Source organism: Vombatus ursinus, unplaced genomic scaffold, assembly GCF_900497805.2.
Source record: "Vombatus ursinus unplaced genomic scaffold, bare-nosed wombat genome assembly UNPS02014802.1, whole genome shotgun sequence".
Classification (NCBI taxonomy): domain Eukaryota; kingdom Metazoa; phylum Chordata; class Mammalia; order Diprotodontia; family Vombatidae; genus Vombatus; species Vombatus ursinus.
Window position 1 is genome coordinate 30,671,376 of NW_020954580.1, and position 17,028 is coordinate 30,688,403.

Sequence of the window (17,028 nt, forward strand, 5' to 3'; positions counted from 1 at the left end):
TCTTCTTGGCCACAGGAATGAACTAAGACCAATAAAAAGTTATAGGAAAGCAGATTTTGGCGCAACAGATGTTTCTTTGTTGAACTTCCCCACAATTAAAGCTACTAAAAAATGGAATTGGGTCCCTTTTAGGATGGGGAAGCTGCCTTAAAGGAGAAGATGCAAAACTTGTCAGTGATGCTTTGGTAGTTGGGATCCATGTTTTAGGTAGTAGGTTAGAAAGCTTAACATCTAAAGCCCCTTCCAAATCTTATTTTCCCCTATAAGATTCTTGGACCTGGATGATGGAAGAAATGTGAGGGTGTGGGGAAAGAAGAAATATTGACAAAATCCAGGCTCCAGTTGAAATTTTATTTGCATACAAAAATATATTATAAAGGGATAAAGCATCATTACTGTTTCCAACTATATATAATTACAAATATCTTCATAAATGCATTTTAAATTACATATGAGTATGTTTTAAGGAAAAAATATAATATTAGCGCAAGTCATTTGCTCTCATCAGCTGCACAGGTTAATTAAGTCAATTTTAACACCTAAGAATCCAGCAAAAATGATCCCCAAGTTTGTATTTTAAATAACAGTATCTCAGATGACATGGTAGGATACACTGATCATAGTCAACTATGGCAGCAGTTTTTAACAGTTGGCTTCCTTGGGTCTTCATAGCTTTCTGAAGCTTCTCCCATTGAAAGAGCAGGTACCCACACCTTCTTCTCTTTTTCACATGCCTATAAATATGAAATAAATAAGAGTTTCTATTCATAAGGCTATACAAATCCTATACTTAACAGGGTTTGACTTTATAGACACGAATCAAAGGACCAACTTTAATGGCAGACTTCCCACTAATTTCGGTCTGTTCTAACTGCCAGACTTGGGCAGAATTTCACAACTTAAATAAAGCAAGCAAGTATGTAGCATGGCCCTATGATAAACTATGGGGAAATTATAAGGAATATCTGTCAAAACAGGTTTATATTGCCTGAAGTAGGAGGATACTGTGTTAAAATGGGCAATAAAAATCTTCAAATAGGATTTTGTATGGTGCCAGGCTTCTCCCCTCCATTTTCAGTCCCAGAGACTGTAGCTACACACTGCCAAAAATACTTGCATACCTTTAAACTCAAATCTAGTTACTGTTATCCAGATGTTTGGCAAGATGTAGACCTAGTTTTAGAGTGAGACGCCCCATTTGTATAAATCAAGGCACTAGCTGAAAATTGAGGGACGGAGTGAAAATTCAACTAACATGCCTTTGCTAGTAGTAGCTGAAAAAGCAGAGTCCCTGGTGGGAGACTCAAGCAACAATAACTGGTGGTGTGCCCCTTCCTCCCTAGAGCTCAGAAGAAAGCAAAGTTAGACTAGCAAGTGGGGAATTCAAAGAGTAAAATCTTCAACATTGTCAAGAAGCCGTCCTGGGGGAATTCACATTGCTCCTCCACCCTGATCTCTTGATTCACTTCTCCCTATCTACTCCCTTTAGAATATGGTCTAGTTGATTTGTCCTTTACACATGGGAGAGGCTCCTCAAGCCTTCCCAGAGGATCTATGTTAACAGTGTGCTGGAAACCATAGATTATGCCTCTGGGTATGCCTACAAGGTAGCATTAGAGCTAGCTTCCAAATGGGAAGCAACATATAGAATAATTTGTATTATTTAGTACTTAACTTGGGTTTTTCTTAGTGTGGTATGTGAATGTGTCTTTTAATAAGTTATTCAATAACTTCTTTTTTAAAATAATTTTTAATAACCAAGAGATTCAAACCATTCCCAAATCTCCATGAAAATGGCTCCATTTAATTCATTCCAAAAGAAGTTACCCTCAGGCTTCAAAAAATAATATTCTGTCAATCTCCATCCCAAAAGAGTTGGGAATTTCCAAGTTAGGGGTTTCAGTGCTGGAAACATTTAAAATCAAATTATAGAAAGGGAGATTTAACTGCCCGCACCCCCATTCAAGTTCTCATGACCACACTACTCCTTTCTTTAAAATCCACTAAAGAGGGTTGGTCCACATGTCTTCATGGGTTATTGCTCTTCAGAGGCCACTTCTTTATCAAGACCTCTGCTGATGGCAGAATGTTTGTGGTGGTGAATCTGCTTGTTTTCTTACATTTTAAAGACTCATGTTTCTGATGGAAATACATTATCAAATGTCCAATGGGGCTATGACAGGGTTATCAGTGAAGATGATGGTCTAGCCTAACTCCAAACCGATGTTTTCATTTTTACAATCAATGAATAAGCATTTAATAAGCACTTTCAATGACTCGAGCACACATCAAACAATTGCTAGCAGCTTCTCTTTTCATAGTGTGGAGTGAGTTCTCTACATCAATGAATTCATAGATAATATCCTTATCTTTGGGGTGCTTGTTAGCTATTTGTTTTCAATCATTGGAAATATACATACTTTCTAATGTTCTGTCCAGATCAGCAATGAAGTCCTCTAGTTCTTTGGTATCTCCAAGTTTGGCTATAAAACAGGGGATAAAATTTAGATTTCACACATGAATGATACATAGAGATACATGGTGCCCTTGTTCAGAATTATTTGACCTCTTTTGCATTCTTTTAATCATTCAATAAAACTCAACAACCATTATGCCGCTACCACCAGCTTGGTGCTCAAAGAGACAAATAACACCAGATATAGCTGCCTTCAAGGTGCTTATAATCCAATGTGTTTTTTTTTTTTTCAGATGGGGGACTACACCTGTGATTTCACTGATATAGGGAACTTCTGGAGAAGGAAACTTCTTGTAGTCCAGGTTGACACCTTCTCTGTGATTCAGACTCTTAAAGAGCTGTCTTGATAAATCGATTTTTACCATTTCCTCTGGGCACCAACTCCGAGGTTCAGGCATAATAATGTTTCTAAAGTTTAAGCTAAATATTTCTTCCTTCATAATATAGTAGAGAAAGAGTTTTCCTTCACTGTCTTTGGAGAGAATGAATTAAAATCCTCTAATTTCCAACTTGGATATTGAATGTCCAGATCTTAGTACATAGTTTATTTAGCCTTCATTACCAAGGTATACCTTGTATTGGCATACCAATATAAATACAAGGGACTCTTGGGGACAATTTTACATGAAATGAGCAGGATTTGGGGGACTTGGGAGAGTACTCTGAGCAAGATCTCCCTCATCCATTAGGCTTTCTCCCTCCCACTGGCCACATGGTGAAATTTTGTCATCAGAGGGCAATTTGGTCCTCTGATTTAACCATATGCATGAGTTCTGCATAAAAAAAAATACATATTCCCCCGGAAAGGATAGCGCATGAAGCTGAAACCATCATCTACTAGGAATGTCTTAGGTTATAGATTGTTTTCTTGGGAGAACAAAGATACTAAAGTAAATGGGAGATTGGGCACATAGAATTTGATGGGGGAAATGGTCAGGTTCAGCAATGTAGTCGCTGCTAGGGAAAGCATGCCTGAGAACGGGTTATAGTGGTAAACATTCAACTCCTAGCATGAAGACCCTAGATGCCCGAAGAATAAAGAGTCACTAAAAAGCCATCACTAAGGGCACTCCATGAAGAGGGGATGACATATTCAAAGGCATGGAGGCAGAAAATCACAAGACATGATCAGATGGATGTATAATTATAAAGTTCTTATAGATGAGTATTGGAGAGGAAATGTGTTTGCTTAACTCTGCATGTTTGTAACAGGGGTCTTGCTCTTTTTTTTTCAAGGGGGGAGGTGTGGGAGGGAAAGAAGGCAGATTTTTGCCAATTGAAAAAATAGAATTTTAAAAATATATTGGAAGAAAAACAAGGTCAGACCACATTAAAGAGCTGCAATAGATCTTAGAAATCATCTAATCCTACCTCCCCAACACACACACACACATACACACACACACACACACACACACACACACACACACACTAAATCCCAAGAGTCACATAAGTAGTAAGAGAGCTGGGATTCAAACCTGATTCCTTTGACTCCAGAAGGAAGGACTTGAATGCTAAGCTGAATTTGAACTTCATTCTCTACGTAATTGGGAGTCATTGAAGGTTTTAGAGCAGAGAAGGGATATGATCAGGAAAATCAACATGGTGATTGTGTGCAGGATAGATTTCATGATGGGAAGAAACCAAGAAGGAAGGCAATATGGTAGAGTGGAAAGAGCTCTGCCTCTGCAGTCAAGGGACCTGGGATCAAATCCTATCTCGGGCACTTTTACTAACTATGTGTGATCTTGGGCAAATCACTCAACCTACTCGAGCCTCAATTCCCTCATCTATAAATTGAGGAGGCTGGACTAGAGGCCATCTGAGGTCCCTTCCAGCTCTAGTTGTATGACTTCATGACCATTTAGAAGACTTTGCTGATAGTCCAGGAAAAAGAAAAATGAGGGCATAAATTAAAGAGCACTGACAAGAGAAAGAAGGGGAGAAATGTAGAAGAAGAATCAACAGGACTTGTTGACTGAATATGGGAGGTAAGGGAATGATAAAACATTAGAGCTGAATGGGACCTTAGAAATCATTTAGTCTGGTCCTCTCATTTTACAAAGGAAGAAACTGACACCCAGAAAAGGAAGTGGCAGGATAAGACAGGTCATAAAAACTCTAGGGAATTCTCATTGGAGATTCGGAGATTTTTTATATATGCGTGACTGGGATGGAAATGTAACTGGGCGGGAAATAATAATGCTGTTTCAGAAATAGAAAAGTCAGAAGTATGGGCTGGCTGGAGTGTGGATTTTATTTTTATTTGGGAGAGAGATAGGAATGTAGAATAGGAAGCAGAAAGTGGGATCAGTTTACTTTTAGACATGTTTACTTTGAGGTGCCAATGGCACCCCAGGCTCATAATCTAATCTGCTTTCTTTTCTTGAACTGACTTCCTACAAGAGGTGTGAACAAGGCAAGCTTATAACCCAACAGCCTGAGAAAAACTGACAGCTTTCTAAGAACTGTCCATTTATTTTACTGTTGAAGTATATCACTTGACATTTTTAGTAATAAATAACTCCCCACTACATTGCTTTTTAGCTCTTACGGTCCATTTGCCAACAGGTGTTCATTCCCTGAGCTGATATCTCTGCAGGATCAGGTAGCAACTTCAGGCAAGATTGTGCCAGCTTGAGACTACTCTTAATATGCTAGGCTCACCAGAGAATGTGGGATAGATGTCTGTACCAATTGCCAAAAGGCTTCTAAAGTTACAAGACCTGGGGAGGGGAGGACAGGGAGGAGGTGAAAATTGAAAATCTCTCTCTTAGGAAAAGCTCTGCTTTAATATTAGGGAGTGGTGAAATCCAAAGATGTTATAACTTTGTCCCATTTTTTTGGGCGGGGGGAACACTAAATTCTATAATTTCCACCAAGGGTAATATTTCTTCTAAAGAACAAACATCATTTTGTTGTCAGGAAGGCAACTGTCCAGTGTAACCTGATGTTCTGCTATCCAGCAAAGGCATTTGAGGTTGAGAACATTTAAAGTCAGTTTCCTTCCCTCCCACCCAAGTCAATCCACTAATCCCAAAGAACCAGGAGGCTTCACATGAGTTTTAAAGAACCAGGAAGCAGTATGATACAGGGGGAAAAAAAAGCCCTGTATTGAAACTCAGCACCTGAGTTCAAATCCCATCTCTGCTACTTGCTCCCTGTGTGACTGGGCATTCTCTGATTGTTTTCTTCTCTAAATGGGGGGGGGGGGGGGTTGGATCATCTAAGACCCTTAAATTATCTAAAATCCTTTGCACTCCAAATTCTGGGATTTTTTTGGTTCTCAAAACAGTCAGGAAATACTAAAGCTTCTAGCTTGACTTACTTCAGGGCATTTCACTGTACATTACAAAAATCCTATTTAATTGTTGAGCTGGTGCAATTACTGAGAATGTGGGTGAAATAATTGATGTAGTTACAAAACCCCACCTTCCACAAATCCTGACAGAGGGGTTTTGCGTTCTAGAACCAACCAGTCTGGGAAGAGTCTGCCAGTCACTGCTGTTTGGCACAGATTCTGCCTATAACCAGATTAGAATCTGTGCCAAGGAAGAGAACAAAGAAGCATCTGGAACCACCTGCAGACATGTTCTCCCCATAAAGTTGTGCAAGGGTGAGAAATTCAAAATCTTGCCCATCAAGTCTGATCCACATAGGAAAGCACAGACCCCTCAGTCCTGGGCAGAGATGACCCCAGAGTCTGGTACAGTTGGAGAGAGGGGATGGGAAGTGGGTGAAGAGTGGGAAGACCATGTGCCCCCTGTTAAATTTACCTTTACGAGGAACAACTAGGGGAGAGGACAAAGACGGTGTTGAGACTGTTGGAGAATTCAGCTTTTCATCACTGCAGCTGAAACTGTGCCTGTAAGGGGAATCTGCACCTTTAAGGAAAAAAGTACGTAAGGCAATTAGAATGAAGGTATATTAAAAATGAACAGTCATAAGTACAGTCTCTAAAAGAAACAAAGCCCTAAGTCTGCATGGGAAAAGATCTACATTGCCAGGTCTATGCATGTGTGTGTGTGTGTGTGTGTGTGTGTGTGTGTGTGTGTGTGTGTATACACATGCATCTGTATATGCAAACACATCTAATATCTAATAATAATTCACAATGATTAATACTTTAGGCTTTACAAAACTCTTTATATAAATTATCTCATTAGATACTTACCAACTGTGAGTTAGGTAATTCAGGTATTGTAATCCCCATTTTACAGATGAAGAAAATGAGGAACAAAAAAAAGGCTAAATTACTTCCCAAAGGTCATATAGCCAGTAAGTAGCTGGGTTGGGATTAAAACCCAGGTCTTTATACATATATATAATATATATATTGATATATATAGTAGTATCTATAGGGACTAAAGGTCTGAAAAGCACTGTAGTGAGTAGTGATTTATTACTAACAATATTAAGTAATGTAAAATAAATGAGCAACTCTTTTAAAAGTTGACAACCTTCTCAGGACCAAAAGAGAGCAAGAACTAGGTGTATATATGTGTATATGAATGAAAAATGTACTCACATATGTTTCTCTTTCTACATATATACATAATACACAGACACAATTTTATATGCTTTTTATTTCATATCTATATGCATATGTATGAATATTTTATGTATATATAAACATGAATCACTCCATCAATTATTTATTGAGTGCCTAGTATGTGCCAGGCTCTGTGAAAGTAAAAAAGAATCAGTCTCTGACCCCAAGGAGCTTATATTCTATAAGAATGATGTGTATAATATATACATATTAGCACATGAAATGATAATTATATAATATGTATATATATACAATATATATAATTATATAATATGTATATATACATGTACATATAATATATATAGTATATGATTGTATATACATATATAATATAATATATATAATATACGATTGTGATGAATTGATTCATTTGTATAGCCCTCTAAGGTTTGCAAAGTGCTTTCCTCCCAACATCCCTATGAGGTAGATGTTACAATGAAAACTCCCATATCCACAAATCAAGAAGGGTATGATAAGATCCTAGCAGTTGCCTCTATTCCAATAATAATGCAGGATTCCATTGGGATAGCAAGGATCTCTGTGTCTGTCACATTTAGCCAAGCCAATAATAGCTTTGGTTACTTCAGGTTGTGGGGGTTGGGTGGAGAATTTTTTTTTACAAGTGAGGCAACATTTCTCTCCACAAAGATATACTTTAATGAAGAGAGACATTGTTTCTAGCCCTTCCTGTGCCAGGTGATCTGAGCTCGCCTAAGAACATAAGTACAAGGAAGCCTGGTCTTGTGATTGGATTCTCCTTTCTCAGAGAGTATTTCCAAAAGTCTTTCAATGAACTTTTACCTGGGCAGTTGTACCCTAAGACTGTTGCTCTACCTAGATTTATCCTATCTTGGAGTTTGGTGAACCAAGGTGTAGCCTGAAAGCCCTGGAAGAAGGGTTGTAAGCCCTGTAACTATAGCTTTCAGGAATAACCATTTACCCCCAACCCCATCTACCACAATACTACTAGTCTCCATTTCTTCCTTTATCCTAACTTACACTAGAATTTGAAGAAAGGTAGAAGCATACAGGGAACATTAGAGACACCAAGACAATAGAGTTAATGGAAAGCATTGGAAAATCAGCTTTTTCGGCCTCGGAGAAGATATGAGAAATAGTGAGAAATCCCTTCTTTGCAGAAGTGAGAGACTATGTGTGTGGACCATTGCATATTACTATCAGACTTGGCTGATATGTTAACTAGTTTTTCTGAAATTTTTTTGCCCTTCTGCCTTTTGTTACAGTGCTATCTCTCTGGGTAGGAGAAAAAGGAGGGATATATTTAGAAATGAAGGTGATGTAAAAACAAAAGGAAATCAATAATTTTTAGAGGTAGAGAGTCAGGAAACTTGGATTCTAGTCTCAGGCTTTGCCACTAAATCATGTAAACTATCTGGGCTAAGTTTCCTCATCTATCAGAACAGGCAATTAGACAAAGCAAGTCACTTAACCTTTCAGACTCAGTGTCCTCATCTGTAAAATGGGGATATTGTTATGAGGATCAAATGAGATGACATTTAAAGTACTTTGCAAACTCTGATACTCTGTATAAATGATAACTATTAAGTTTCTTCCTGCTCTAGTATTCTATGAGATCCCTATTATTAATTAAGGCATGCTCCTTAAGGAAGGGAAAAGACACCAGTCATTTATTTATGTAAGCAGAAGTCATGTTTCTAAAGTTCCATTAAAAGTTCCATAAAAAGCACATAAAATTAGGCCCAAAAAATGAATCAATAACCAGTGTAATTTGGGGTAAGGAACAGATATTAACAAGCTCAATTGGGGGTAAAGATAGTATCTGGAAACAATGTGAATATTTGACTAAAGTCTAGAAACTCCTTTTACTTTGCTTCTGGGAGAACTTTAATACAAACTTACAGCCCCAAGCATATTTTTACAGCCAGGTAGTATACCAGGGGACATTTGTGATGGAAAACACAGGCAGATTCAACTATGGCAATATAAAATACAATATTAGTTCATAGTCCCTTGAATGAAAACCCATGTGGCCAAAACCCAGACACTCCAATGAACCAGCCACTCTGCAGCAGCCAGACATCCCAGCTCCTAAAGGCTCCACAGGAAACTGACGTTGTCCTGACCTTCCCAAGCTGGTCTTGCAAAGGAAATTCAGAAATGGCATTTCAATCCAAGGCCCCAAGTACGTGAAATGATGCCCAGTAACACAATTTCAAAGCACCTATTTAAAGAAATGTGACCTTTCAGTGAATGCTTTAAACCAGGTCTGTATATATAATCAAACAGACTTCATCAGTTTATATGGTTCAGACCTCTAATCCCGGGGACCTATATTTATGTCTATTTACAGCTGCCAAACTCCATAAAACTTGAGCCTTTACAGTTAGTAGATTAGACTAATAGAATACCAGACTGAGAATGAATAGGTACTAGTCTCATCTTGTCCTGCATGACATTGGACAATTCCCTTCATTTCTCTGTGCCTCAATTTCTATATATGTAAAATGAGAGCATACTACCCACCCTTTCCTGTCTTTGAGTTATTATAATGTCATAGGAACTCTTTGGAGGAAAGAGCCTCTTAAAATTACGTAATGCACACATATTTATCTCACGAATATTATATAATTATTTTTAATTGGGCAGACACAGCTATTTTTAACAAGCAGTTTGAATCAACTCTTTTGCCTCAGACATTTTAGAAGTAAGAAAGTCTATTTGTCAGCTTCTACCTGAACACAGAATACACTTTCAACAAGACTTAAAACTTTGAGAGTCTAAATAAACCCATGCTTAGCACCCAATATCTTGGTCCATCAAACCAATACATTCTTCCCTACATCCTGCCCAGCTCATTCCAATACCACGAATCTACAGATGGAATAGAGTCCCAAGGCACATACTCTAAAGCAGTAGCTCTACTCTAAAGGTAGAGTCTGCAGATGTTAACCCAAGTTACTTAGAAGAGATTCACTCACATACTCCCACCACAAACCATTTGATTCTAATAGTGGTCATTTCAAAGCCCTTAGACCACAGGTGAGAGAAGGGTTTTTCAGGCCCTGAACCAGCTACCCTCCCCAACCCTAAAGGCATGGCTAGCTTTCAAAGATTATCTGTCCTAATTTTACACTTTTTTTTTTTATCAAATCAACTTCGTTTTCTCTAGTTGAAAATCTCAAACTGAGTGCAAATGACTTCATTTTTTTAAATACCATGAAGTATTAAATACCTGAACACTACTAGAGTTTGAGAAAGTTAGTTGGGTAGAGAAGTCAGAATAAGAGGCTTGTTAAAGAGAGAGGTGTGTTGTTTTAGCTTAGAGAGGAGGGAAGGGTAATTCAGGGTTAGCACTAACATTTTCTATTTCAGAACAGAATGAAGCCACAAAACATAAAAGCTACCCAAAACTCCTACAAATATAGAACAACTGCCCCACAAGTTTCAGACAAGTAAACTATAGTAATTAACTGAGTGGAAAACTTCAGACCTGTTTGCCTTTTGTCATAGGGAATGGAGAGGGATAAGGAGGGGCATCATGTTCCTTGGTGTCTATGTTCCAGTGGTCCAAATAAGTAAAATCTGACCAACATTGCCATCAGTTACTCTTCTGAGACAGCTCCAGTCCTGCCAAGGCGTCAGAACACAACAAACCTCCCACTCAGATTGCCTAATAACATGACCCGTACATCATGAAATTGGCAAGAGTATCCCAAGCCACTCAGGACACTGTTTATTTTGCCAGTGTCCAGCCACAGGACTCAGCCTTCAGCCGGATCCTAAAAGCAAGTCATTGGCACATGCATGCCAATCATGGTGCTGACACCCACCGTATCCAAATAAAGGTCTCCTGCCAGTGTCCCACCCAGTAAGAAGCAAAAGCAGACTTTCAAAGGTCCTTCAAATTCCCTTCCAGCCCCCAGGTTATGCTAGATAAGGCAAGAGTGATTCTTTCTAGCAGTTCCTCATTCCTTAAAAGTTTCCTACAATCTTCCTCAAACTCTGATTATTTTAATTTCATTGCCACTAAAAAGCCTGATATTATCTGCTGCTCAAACTCAGGACAGCAGAGGCTTGTGGGGAAAGACAAGGACAATGATTAATTCAATTCCAATCAATTTAGCAATTTGATGAAGAAGGAACCAAGAAAACATTACTATTCATATGAAGGTACCTGTCATGAGTTATTTTAGCATTCAGTCCTACTTAGGACATCCATCTTAGAAGCTGGAACAGGAAAAGTATTGGCTCATTGAAATATTTACTTCTAGTCACCCCACCCCTCCATCAAGTGTACATATTGGCCTGCAACTGTAGGACTAAGAAGGAACGTGTGTTGTGTTTATTTTCTCCTTAGGATAAAAACACCCTTGATAGAGTTTCTTCTTTTCTGGTTGCTCAGATAATGCACCATTTTGATCTCTCTTAGAAAGTGGGGTTGAGGGGGCAGCTAGGTGGCTCAGTGGATAGATCACCGGCCCTGAGGTCAGGAGGACCTGAGTTCAAATCTGGCCTCAGACACATAACACTCACTAGCTGTGTGACCCTAGGCAAGTCACTTACCCCCAAATGCCTCACAAAAAAAAAAAATAAAAAAAAAATAAAAAAATAAAGAAAGTTGGGTTGGAGGTATGGAAGGGGTGGTAACTTACAAAAGAAATGGGGAAAAAAACCACAATGGTATTGAGTTTACAACTGGATAAGTGTTTTCATATGTGAGAGAGATCAATTACCACAACCAGTATTTTATATCATGATGATGAGATGTGATTTGACAGAGATTCAGATCTTATTGATAAAACTGATAGCCTTATTAGCTGTGTGATCATGGGCCGATCACTATAAACTCCTGGAGTCTTATAGCTATTATTCCCCACCTTTGAAAAATAACCAAAATTGTCAGTGAGGCATCTTGACTAATATCTTAAATGAAAATTCAATTCATTTCAGGAGATCTGGGTTCTGTGCCCAAGCTCACCACTTTTTTTTTTTTTTTGGCCTTTCTTTGTATCCCTAGCACTTAGCACAAAACCTGGCATATAGGAGGCATTTAAATGCTTTTTGACTTGAATTCATTCATTGCTAAGCAATGTTGGATCTTAAATGAGACACTTTGATCTGTACCACCTTATTTTTTCCCCATCTGGTAAATGGATGAATGTGGCTATTAAAATTTTAAACTGCACTAAAACTTTTTGGACAACCTGCATAACAGGGCTGCTGACCTCTCTCTCCCTCCCCTCAATGGTGTAGCTTTTAACAAATATGACTAAAGTTATAGCACTAAAAGCCAACTAATATGACAAATGCTCCATGCAGCTAATTCCTGGCAGCAACTGAGATGAAGATTAAAATACACCTCCTTAAAAAGATGATGGTGTATGTGACAGGCTAACTACCCCAGGGCCTATATTCTAACTAGTCTTGTGTAAGTAATGGACTCGAATAGCAAGCAGAGAATTAGGTAAGGGATATTATGTGTATAACCTGTGATCCATTTTTTCCTCTTTATTTTCCTAACTACCAAATTAATGGTTAGTTTCATTAACACAAAAAGCAAAAACAAAAAAACCCATTTAGAGTAACAAGAGAACTAACACACACACACACACACACACACACACACACACTGGAAATACCTCCCTCAATGCTAGTCAAGGATGTTTTCCAGCGCCTTCTTCCTGTGTCCACAAAAGAAACAAGAAAGAATTCTGGATTTGAGATCTCACCTAATAGAAGCCCTGATAGTCTATGAATGGGCAATCTTATACTCTATTCAAGAGGAGTGTGGTCACTGCCTGAACAAGAGTTGTTTCTTTGCAATGAAATAGCACTCGACAAACTGTCCTCATTTTCTTGCCTTGGTAGAAGAGGATGTGTATTTCACGTCTCACTTTCTATCTCATACCATGGCTGATCTGACATATTCAAGTGTGGCCACAGAAAGAGAGACAAGTTTCCAGAAATGTAAAATTTCTTTTTGACATCAAATTAGCAGAGAACCCAGGCAGAGGGAGGTTCTCTCTTACTCTATTCAGCAAAAGCTCCAGGTTATTAGCAACAGAATAAAAAAAAAAAGTTCAGAAAAAAGTTCAGTTCCTTGCCTCTTACAAGCTGTAATTCATTTTAAACCTCCCTGTGAAGTAAGAATTATCCTTCTTTTCCAAATGATGTGTCTGGGCCGTGGCTGCCAAAACAAAAGAACCAAAGCTGGAAGTCAAGTGCCTGCCTCAAATCCGGGGGTAGGGCACTAAGTGCCCTTTATCTGCATAAAAAATAACAGCTTATATCCAAATTTGACGACTGAATTTTTCCTTCCTAGAAAAGACAGCTCTTGATTTCCCTAAGTACAATCACAAAGAGTTTCCTCATCTGCAAAATGAAAGAGTTGAGTTAGAATTGATCTTTTGAGATCCTTTCAGATACTGTCTGAAACTGCTTCGGTGACTGTCAAGTTTCACTGAGTTCGATGCAAGAATAACAAATAGTTAGATGGATAGCATCAGCAACACGCTGTTGTGGGAAAAAGGCTAGATGAAGTCATCAGAAGGCTTGAATTTGAGCTCCCATTCTGACATTCACTAGCTGCTTCAGCTCTGAACCTCAGTTTCCTCTGCAAAATTGGGGTAGTAATATCTGCCCTGGACATCAGAGCTATTCTGAAAATAAAATAGATGCATGCAAAAGTATTTTGAAACAATAAGGCATATAAATATTGTAAGCACTTAAATTACATGAAGGTGCTAAAACCTAAGGAGGTTGGAGCACTTCAAAAGACCTAGTTATTTTTGCTAATGATTAAAGAACTAATAATAATAAAAATAGACTTAGAAGTTCTGAATTCACAGTCAGGAAATCTACATGAATATCCAGTTCTTACAGAAAACCAGTTCAAATGAGGCTGCCATACCCCTTCTCCCTCAGTTTCCTCATCTGTAAAATGAGGCCTCATAGGCCAGGGCTTATGAGGTCCTTTCTTGCTGTAAACCTCTGATCTATGCTCCCTAGGAGTCCTAGCCCAGCAGTACAAAATAGGCATATCAGCTGGTAAGTGACTAGGCAAACCCAAGCTTCTAAATTCAGCATGTTGAAGTAGCTGAGGAAGAGAAGAAAAATATAATTCAGCAAGCCATGTGCCTCTGGAGAGTCAGTTTTCTGTCTGCTCATGCCATGACTGGCTTTCTCCCCATTTTTCACCATCCTAGTTTATGCCAGGTTGGCATAACTCAGTAAATACAAGGAAAGGTGGGAACTGCTGGGAGATGGGACCAGATTTCCATAGAATGGAGGCCATAAAAGTCACTTATACTTAAAAGACAAAAGATACTAGGCAAGGAGGAAGGGGATAAGCATTTATATAGCACCTACTACATGCCAGTCTAAGTGCTCTACCTCATGACAACCCAGAGAGGAAGGTGCTACTGTTATCCCCATTTTACAGTTGAGGAAACTGAAGCAGAGGTTAAGTGACTTGCCCAGAGTCAGAGAACAGTACCTAAACCTCAAGCTTAGGGTTCTGACCTTAAAAAACAAAAAATGCAAGGAGGTTATTTTGAGAATCCCCAATATGTCATTTTTAGAAATTAGCTCTTAGCTTCATGGGTGCTTGTAGTCTAGATCTTGTCTTATCTTTCTCAACCCCTCATTACTGGTCATTTCCCAAAGACTTTTGAATGAAGTCTTTTACCGTGCTCCTTCGCTCCTTTTCTTCCTAAAAGGTTCTGCATCTGATTTAAAGTGATAATAAAAGTTCTATGTTCCCAAATAAGCCATTAGTTTACTGTGTGACTTGGGGAAAAAAACCTGCTTAACCTTTCTGTGTGCCCAGTCACTGAACATTGCAGACCTGAGTTCACATAGCTCTTTTGCCCCAAAGAACACTCACATGACTCGTATATCCTTGCTTTCACAAAGTCCCTGGAAGGAACAGGTTTTCCTGTTCCTGCTGAAATCCAGTGGTCAGGGATCAGAGGTCCTGGACTCAATTCCACCTCCCTCAATGCCAGCCATGGACCATCCTTCCCTTCCCTCCTGCCAACAAATAGCTTTTATCCCTCACCTCCACGGTGGCTCTCCTTGTCTGCAATTATTACCCTGAGAGAATGCATAGAAAGCTTCTCAGGTGGAGAGTTCCTGCTTGGCCTCGGAGCAGGAGCTGTCCCTAAACAGGGGTGAAATATTACCACTACCAGCAGCAGAGGAAGAGGATGGGAAAGGGAAAGGGAGTAAGGGGGGGGGGGGAAGGAGGGGAAGAAGAGAGAGAAGGGAGGAGGGAAGCTGAGGGGCCTGATAGGAACCCACTCACTCTCTGAATCGCTGAAGCCGCTGCTGCTGTCACTGACACTGGCGCAGCTCCTGCGCTTCATCCTCTTCAGGTGCTCCTCGTACTCAAAGTGGCGCTCGTGAAAGGGGGACGAGAAATCGGCCATGACTTCATCAAACTCACACAGGACATCAGACAGGTCTGCAGCCACCACTGAGTCCAGGGAAGGATCTACAGAGGAATAAGAGCCCGGCCATGGAACGTGAACCGGGAAGGGGAGACGTAGCCAGAGCAGGGAGAGGCTAATCCGTCCCAGCCAAGACTCACACCTCCTCAACCAGCCCAGCATCAGTCTCTTCCCTCCACAATTGCAAAGCTGCATGGCCTCCAGGGTTCCTTGCAAACCACGGCAGCTGTGAGAAGATCGGTGCAAGACCTCATCTCAGTCTCTGCCAGTTTAACAAGTAAGGATGAATGGAAATATAGAGGCAAAAAGAAGAGAAATTCTGATCTCTGAGTCATATTTTTTAAAGCCCCCCTCCAACCCAAGACAACAAATTTCAGAGTCAGACTCGCTCACGGGCAAAGGAGACGTCAGGTCACTGTACCATCTGGGAGAAGAAGGGATGGCCGAAGCAATCCGAAGGGAGAAAGCAGAGAATCGAGAAAGACAGGGCAAAAAGCAGACTCGTTCTCCTTTCCTTTTTTTTTTTTTTTAAAGAAGTTCATACACAGGAATTTTTTTCTTCTATTGAGAATTAGGAGAGAGCTCGAAGTTGATACTCTTTTCCCCATGACCTTTCTCCTCCCTTCTCAAATCTGACCCCACCTGATGGTCCGGGACTAGCTGATGGGATGATGATGAAGCTTGGATTAAGAGAGCTAGGGAGATTAGGCTCCATTCCAGGTCAGGACTGCGTCCCGGGGACTGGTCCCAGTTCCCGCGCCCTCCCGGGGCTGGTCGGCTGCCACGGAGCTCACTGCCCTGACGGCGTCACTCACCTGCCCCAGCAGTGGTCGCCGCCTCGCCCCCGGCGCTGCGCTGTACTGTGGGGGACTTCATAGGACCGAACTCGGGATCTCTCCGCGAGTGAAGTTCAGATAATCCTGCTCCCAAAGCCTTTAGCGCCGACGCCGCCAGCGTCCCCTGCGCCCGCTGGACTCCGGACTCGGCAGCACTAGCGAGCTAGCGAGCAAGCGAACGACTCACAGCGCAGTGAGCTCCCAGCGCTCCTCTGAAGCCAGGGGCGGCCGCAAGCTGTTATAGCCTCGGTTCACCGGCCCAGGGAGGCGGGGCCGGAGGAGAGGCCGGTGGGAGGAGACCCGCGGAGCTGGAGGAGAGCCAGCCCAGCGGCTAGGAGACAACCAAGAGCTGGCCAGGGACTGGCACCTACCAGGGTCAGGCTGAGGCTGTAGGACGTTTTCTAATGATATTAGTTAGAAAGTACCTAGGAGGTCCTCTGGTCCAACCAATAAATGAATAGATGAATGAATGAAGTAATTATTAAGGTGCTTATTACGGGCTAGGTGGCACCGTATATAACCTGCGGGGGACCAGAGTCAGGAAGACTCCTCTTTGTGAGTTCAAATCCGTCCTCAGACACTTACTAGCTGTGTGACTCTGGGCAAGTCACTTTACCCTGTTTGCCTCAGCTCTTCATCTGTCAAATGAGCTGGAGAAGGAAATGGCAACCCACTCCAGTATCTTTGCCAAGAAAACCCCAAAAGGGGTATGAAGAATCAGACAGGACTGAA

The 17,028-nt window shown here is 40.6% G+C and overlaps 1 protein-coding gene across 1 annotated transcript; it reads right to left on the reverse strand.

Annotated features, from left to right (window-relative positions):
- Positions 1-330: 330 nt before the first annotated feature.
- Positions 331-16,496, reverse strand: RGCC (regulator of cell cycle). The gene is made up of 5 exons (XM_027873436.1): positions 16,276-16,496; positions 15,316-15,504; positions 6,253-6,360; positions 2,421-2,483; positions 331-734 (listed from the first exon to the last, which is right to left on the reverse strand). The coding sequence occupies exons 1-5, from the start codon at positions 16,334-16,336 to the stop codon at positions 727-729; spliced, it is 429 nt and encodes a 142-aa protein (XP_027729237.1). The 5' UTR covers positions 16,337-16,496; the 3' UTR covers positions 331-726.
- Positions 16,497-17,028: the final 532 nt, after the last annotated feature.

Coding starts and splice junctions, on each gene's coding strand:
- RGCC (XM_027873436.1), bottom strand. CDS start 16,336: ATGAAGTCCCCCACAGTACAGCGCAGCGCCGGGGGCGAGGCGGCGACC. Junction 15,505..16,275: donor GGCGACCACTGCTGGGGCAG/GTGAGTGACGCC, acceptor ATTCCTCTGTAG/ATCCTTCCCTGGACTCAGTG. Junction 2,484..6,252: donor CCTAGTTGTTCCTCGTAAAG/GTAAATTTAACA, acceptor CCTGTTTTATAG/CCAAACTTGGAGATACCAAA.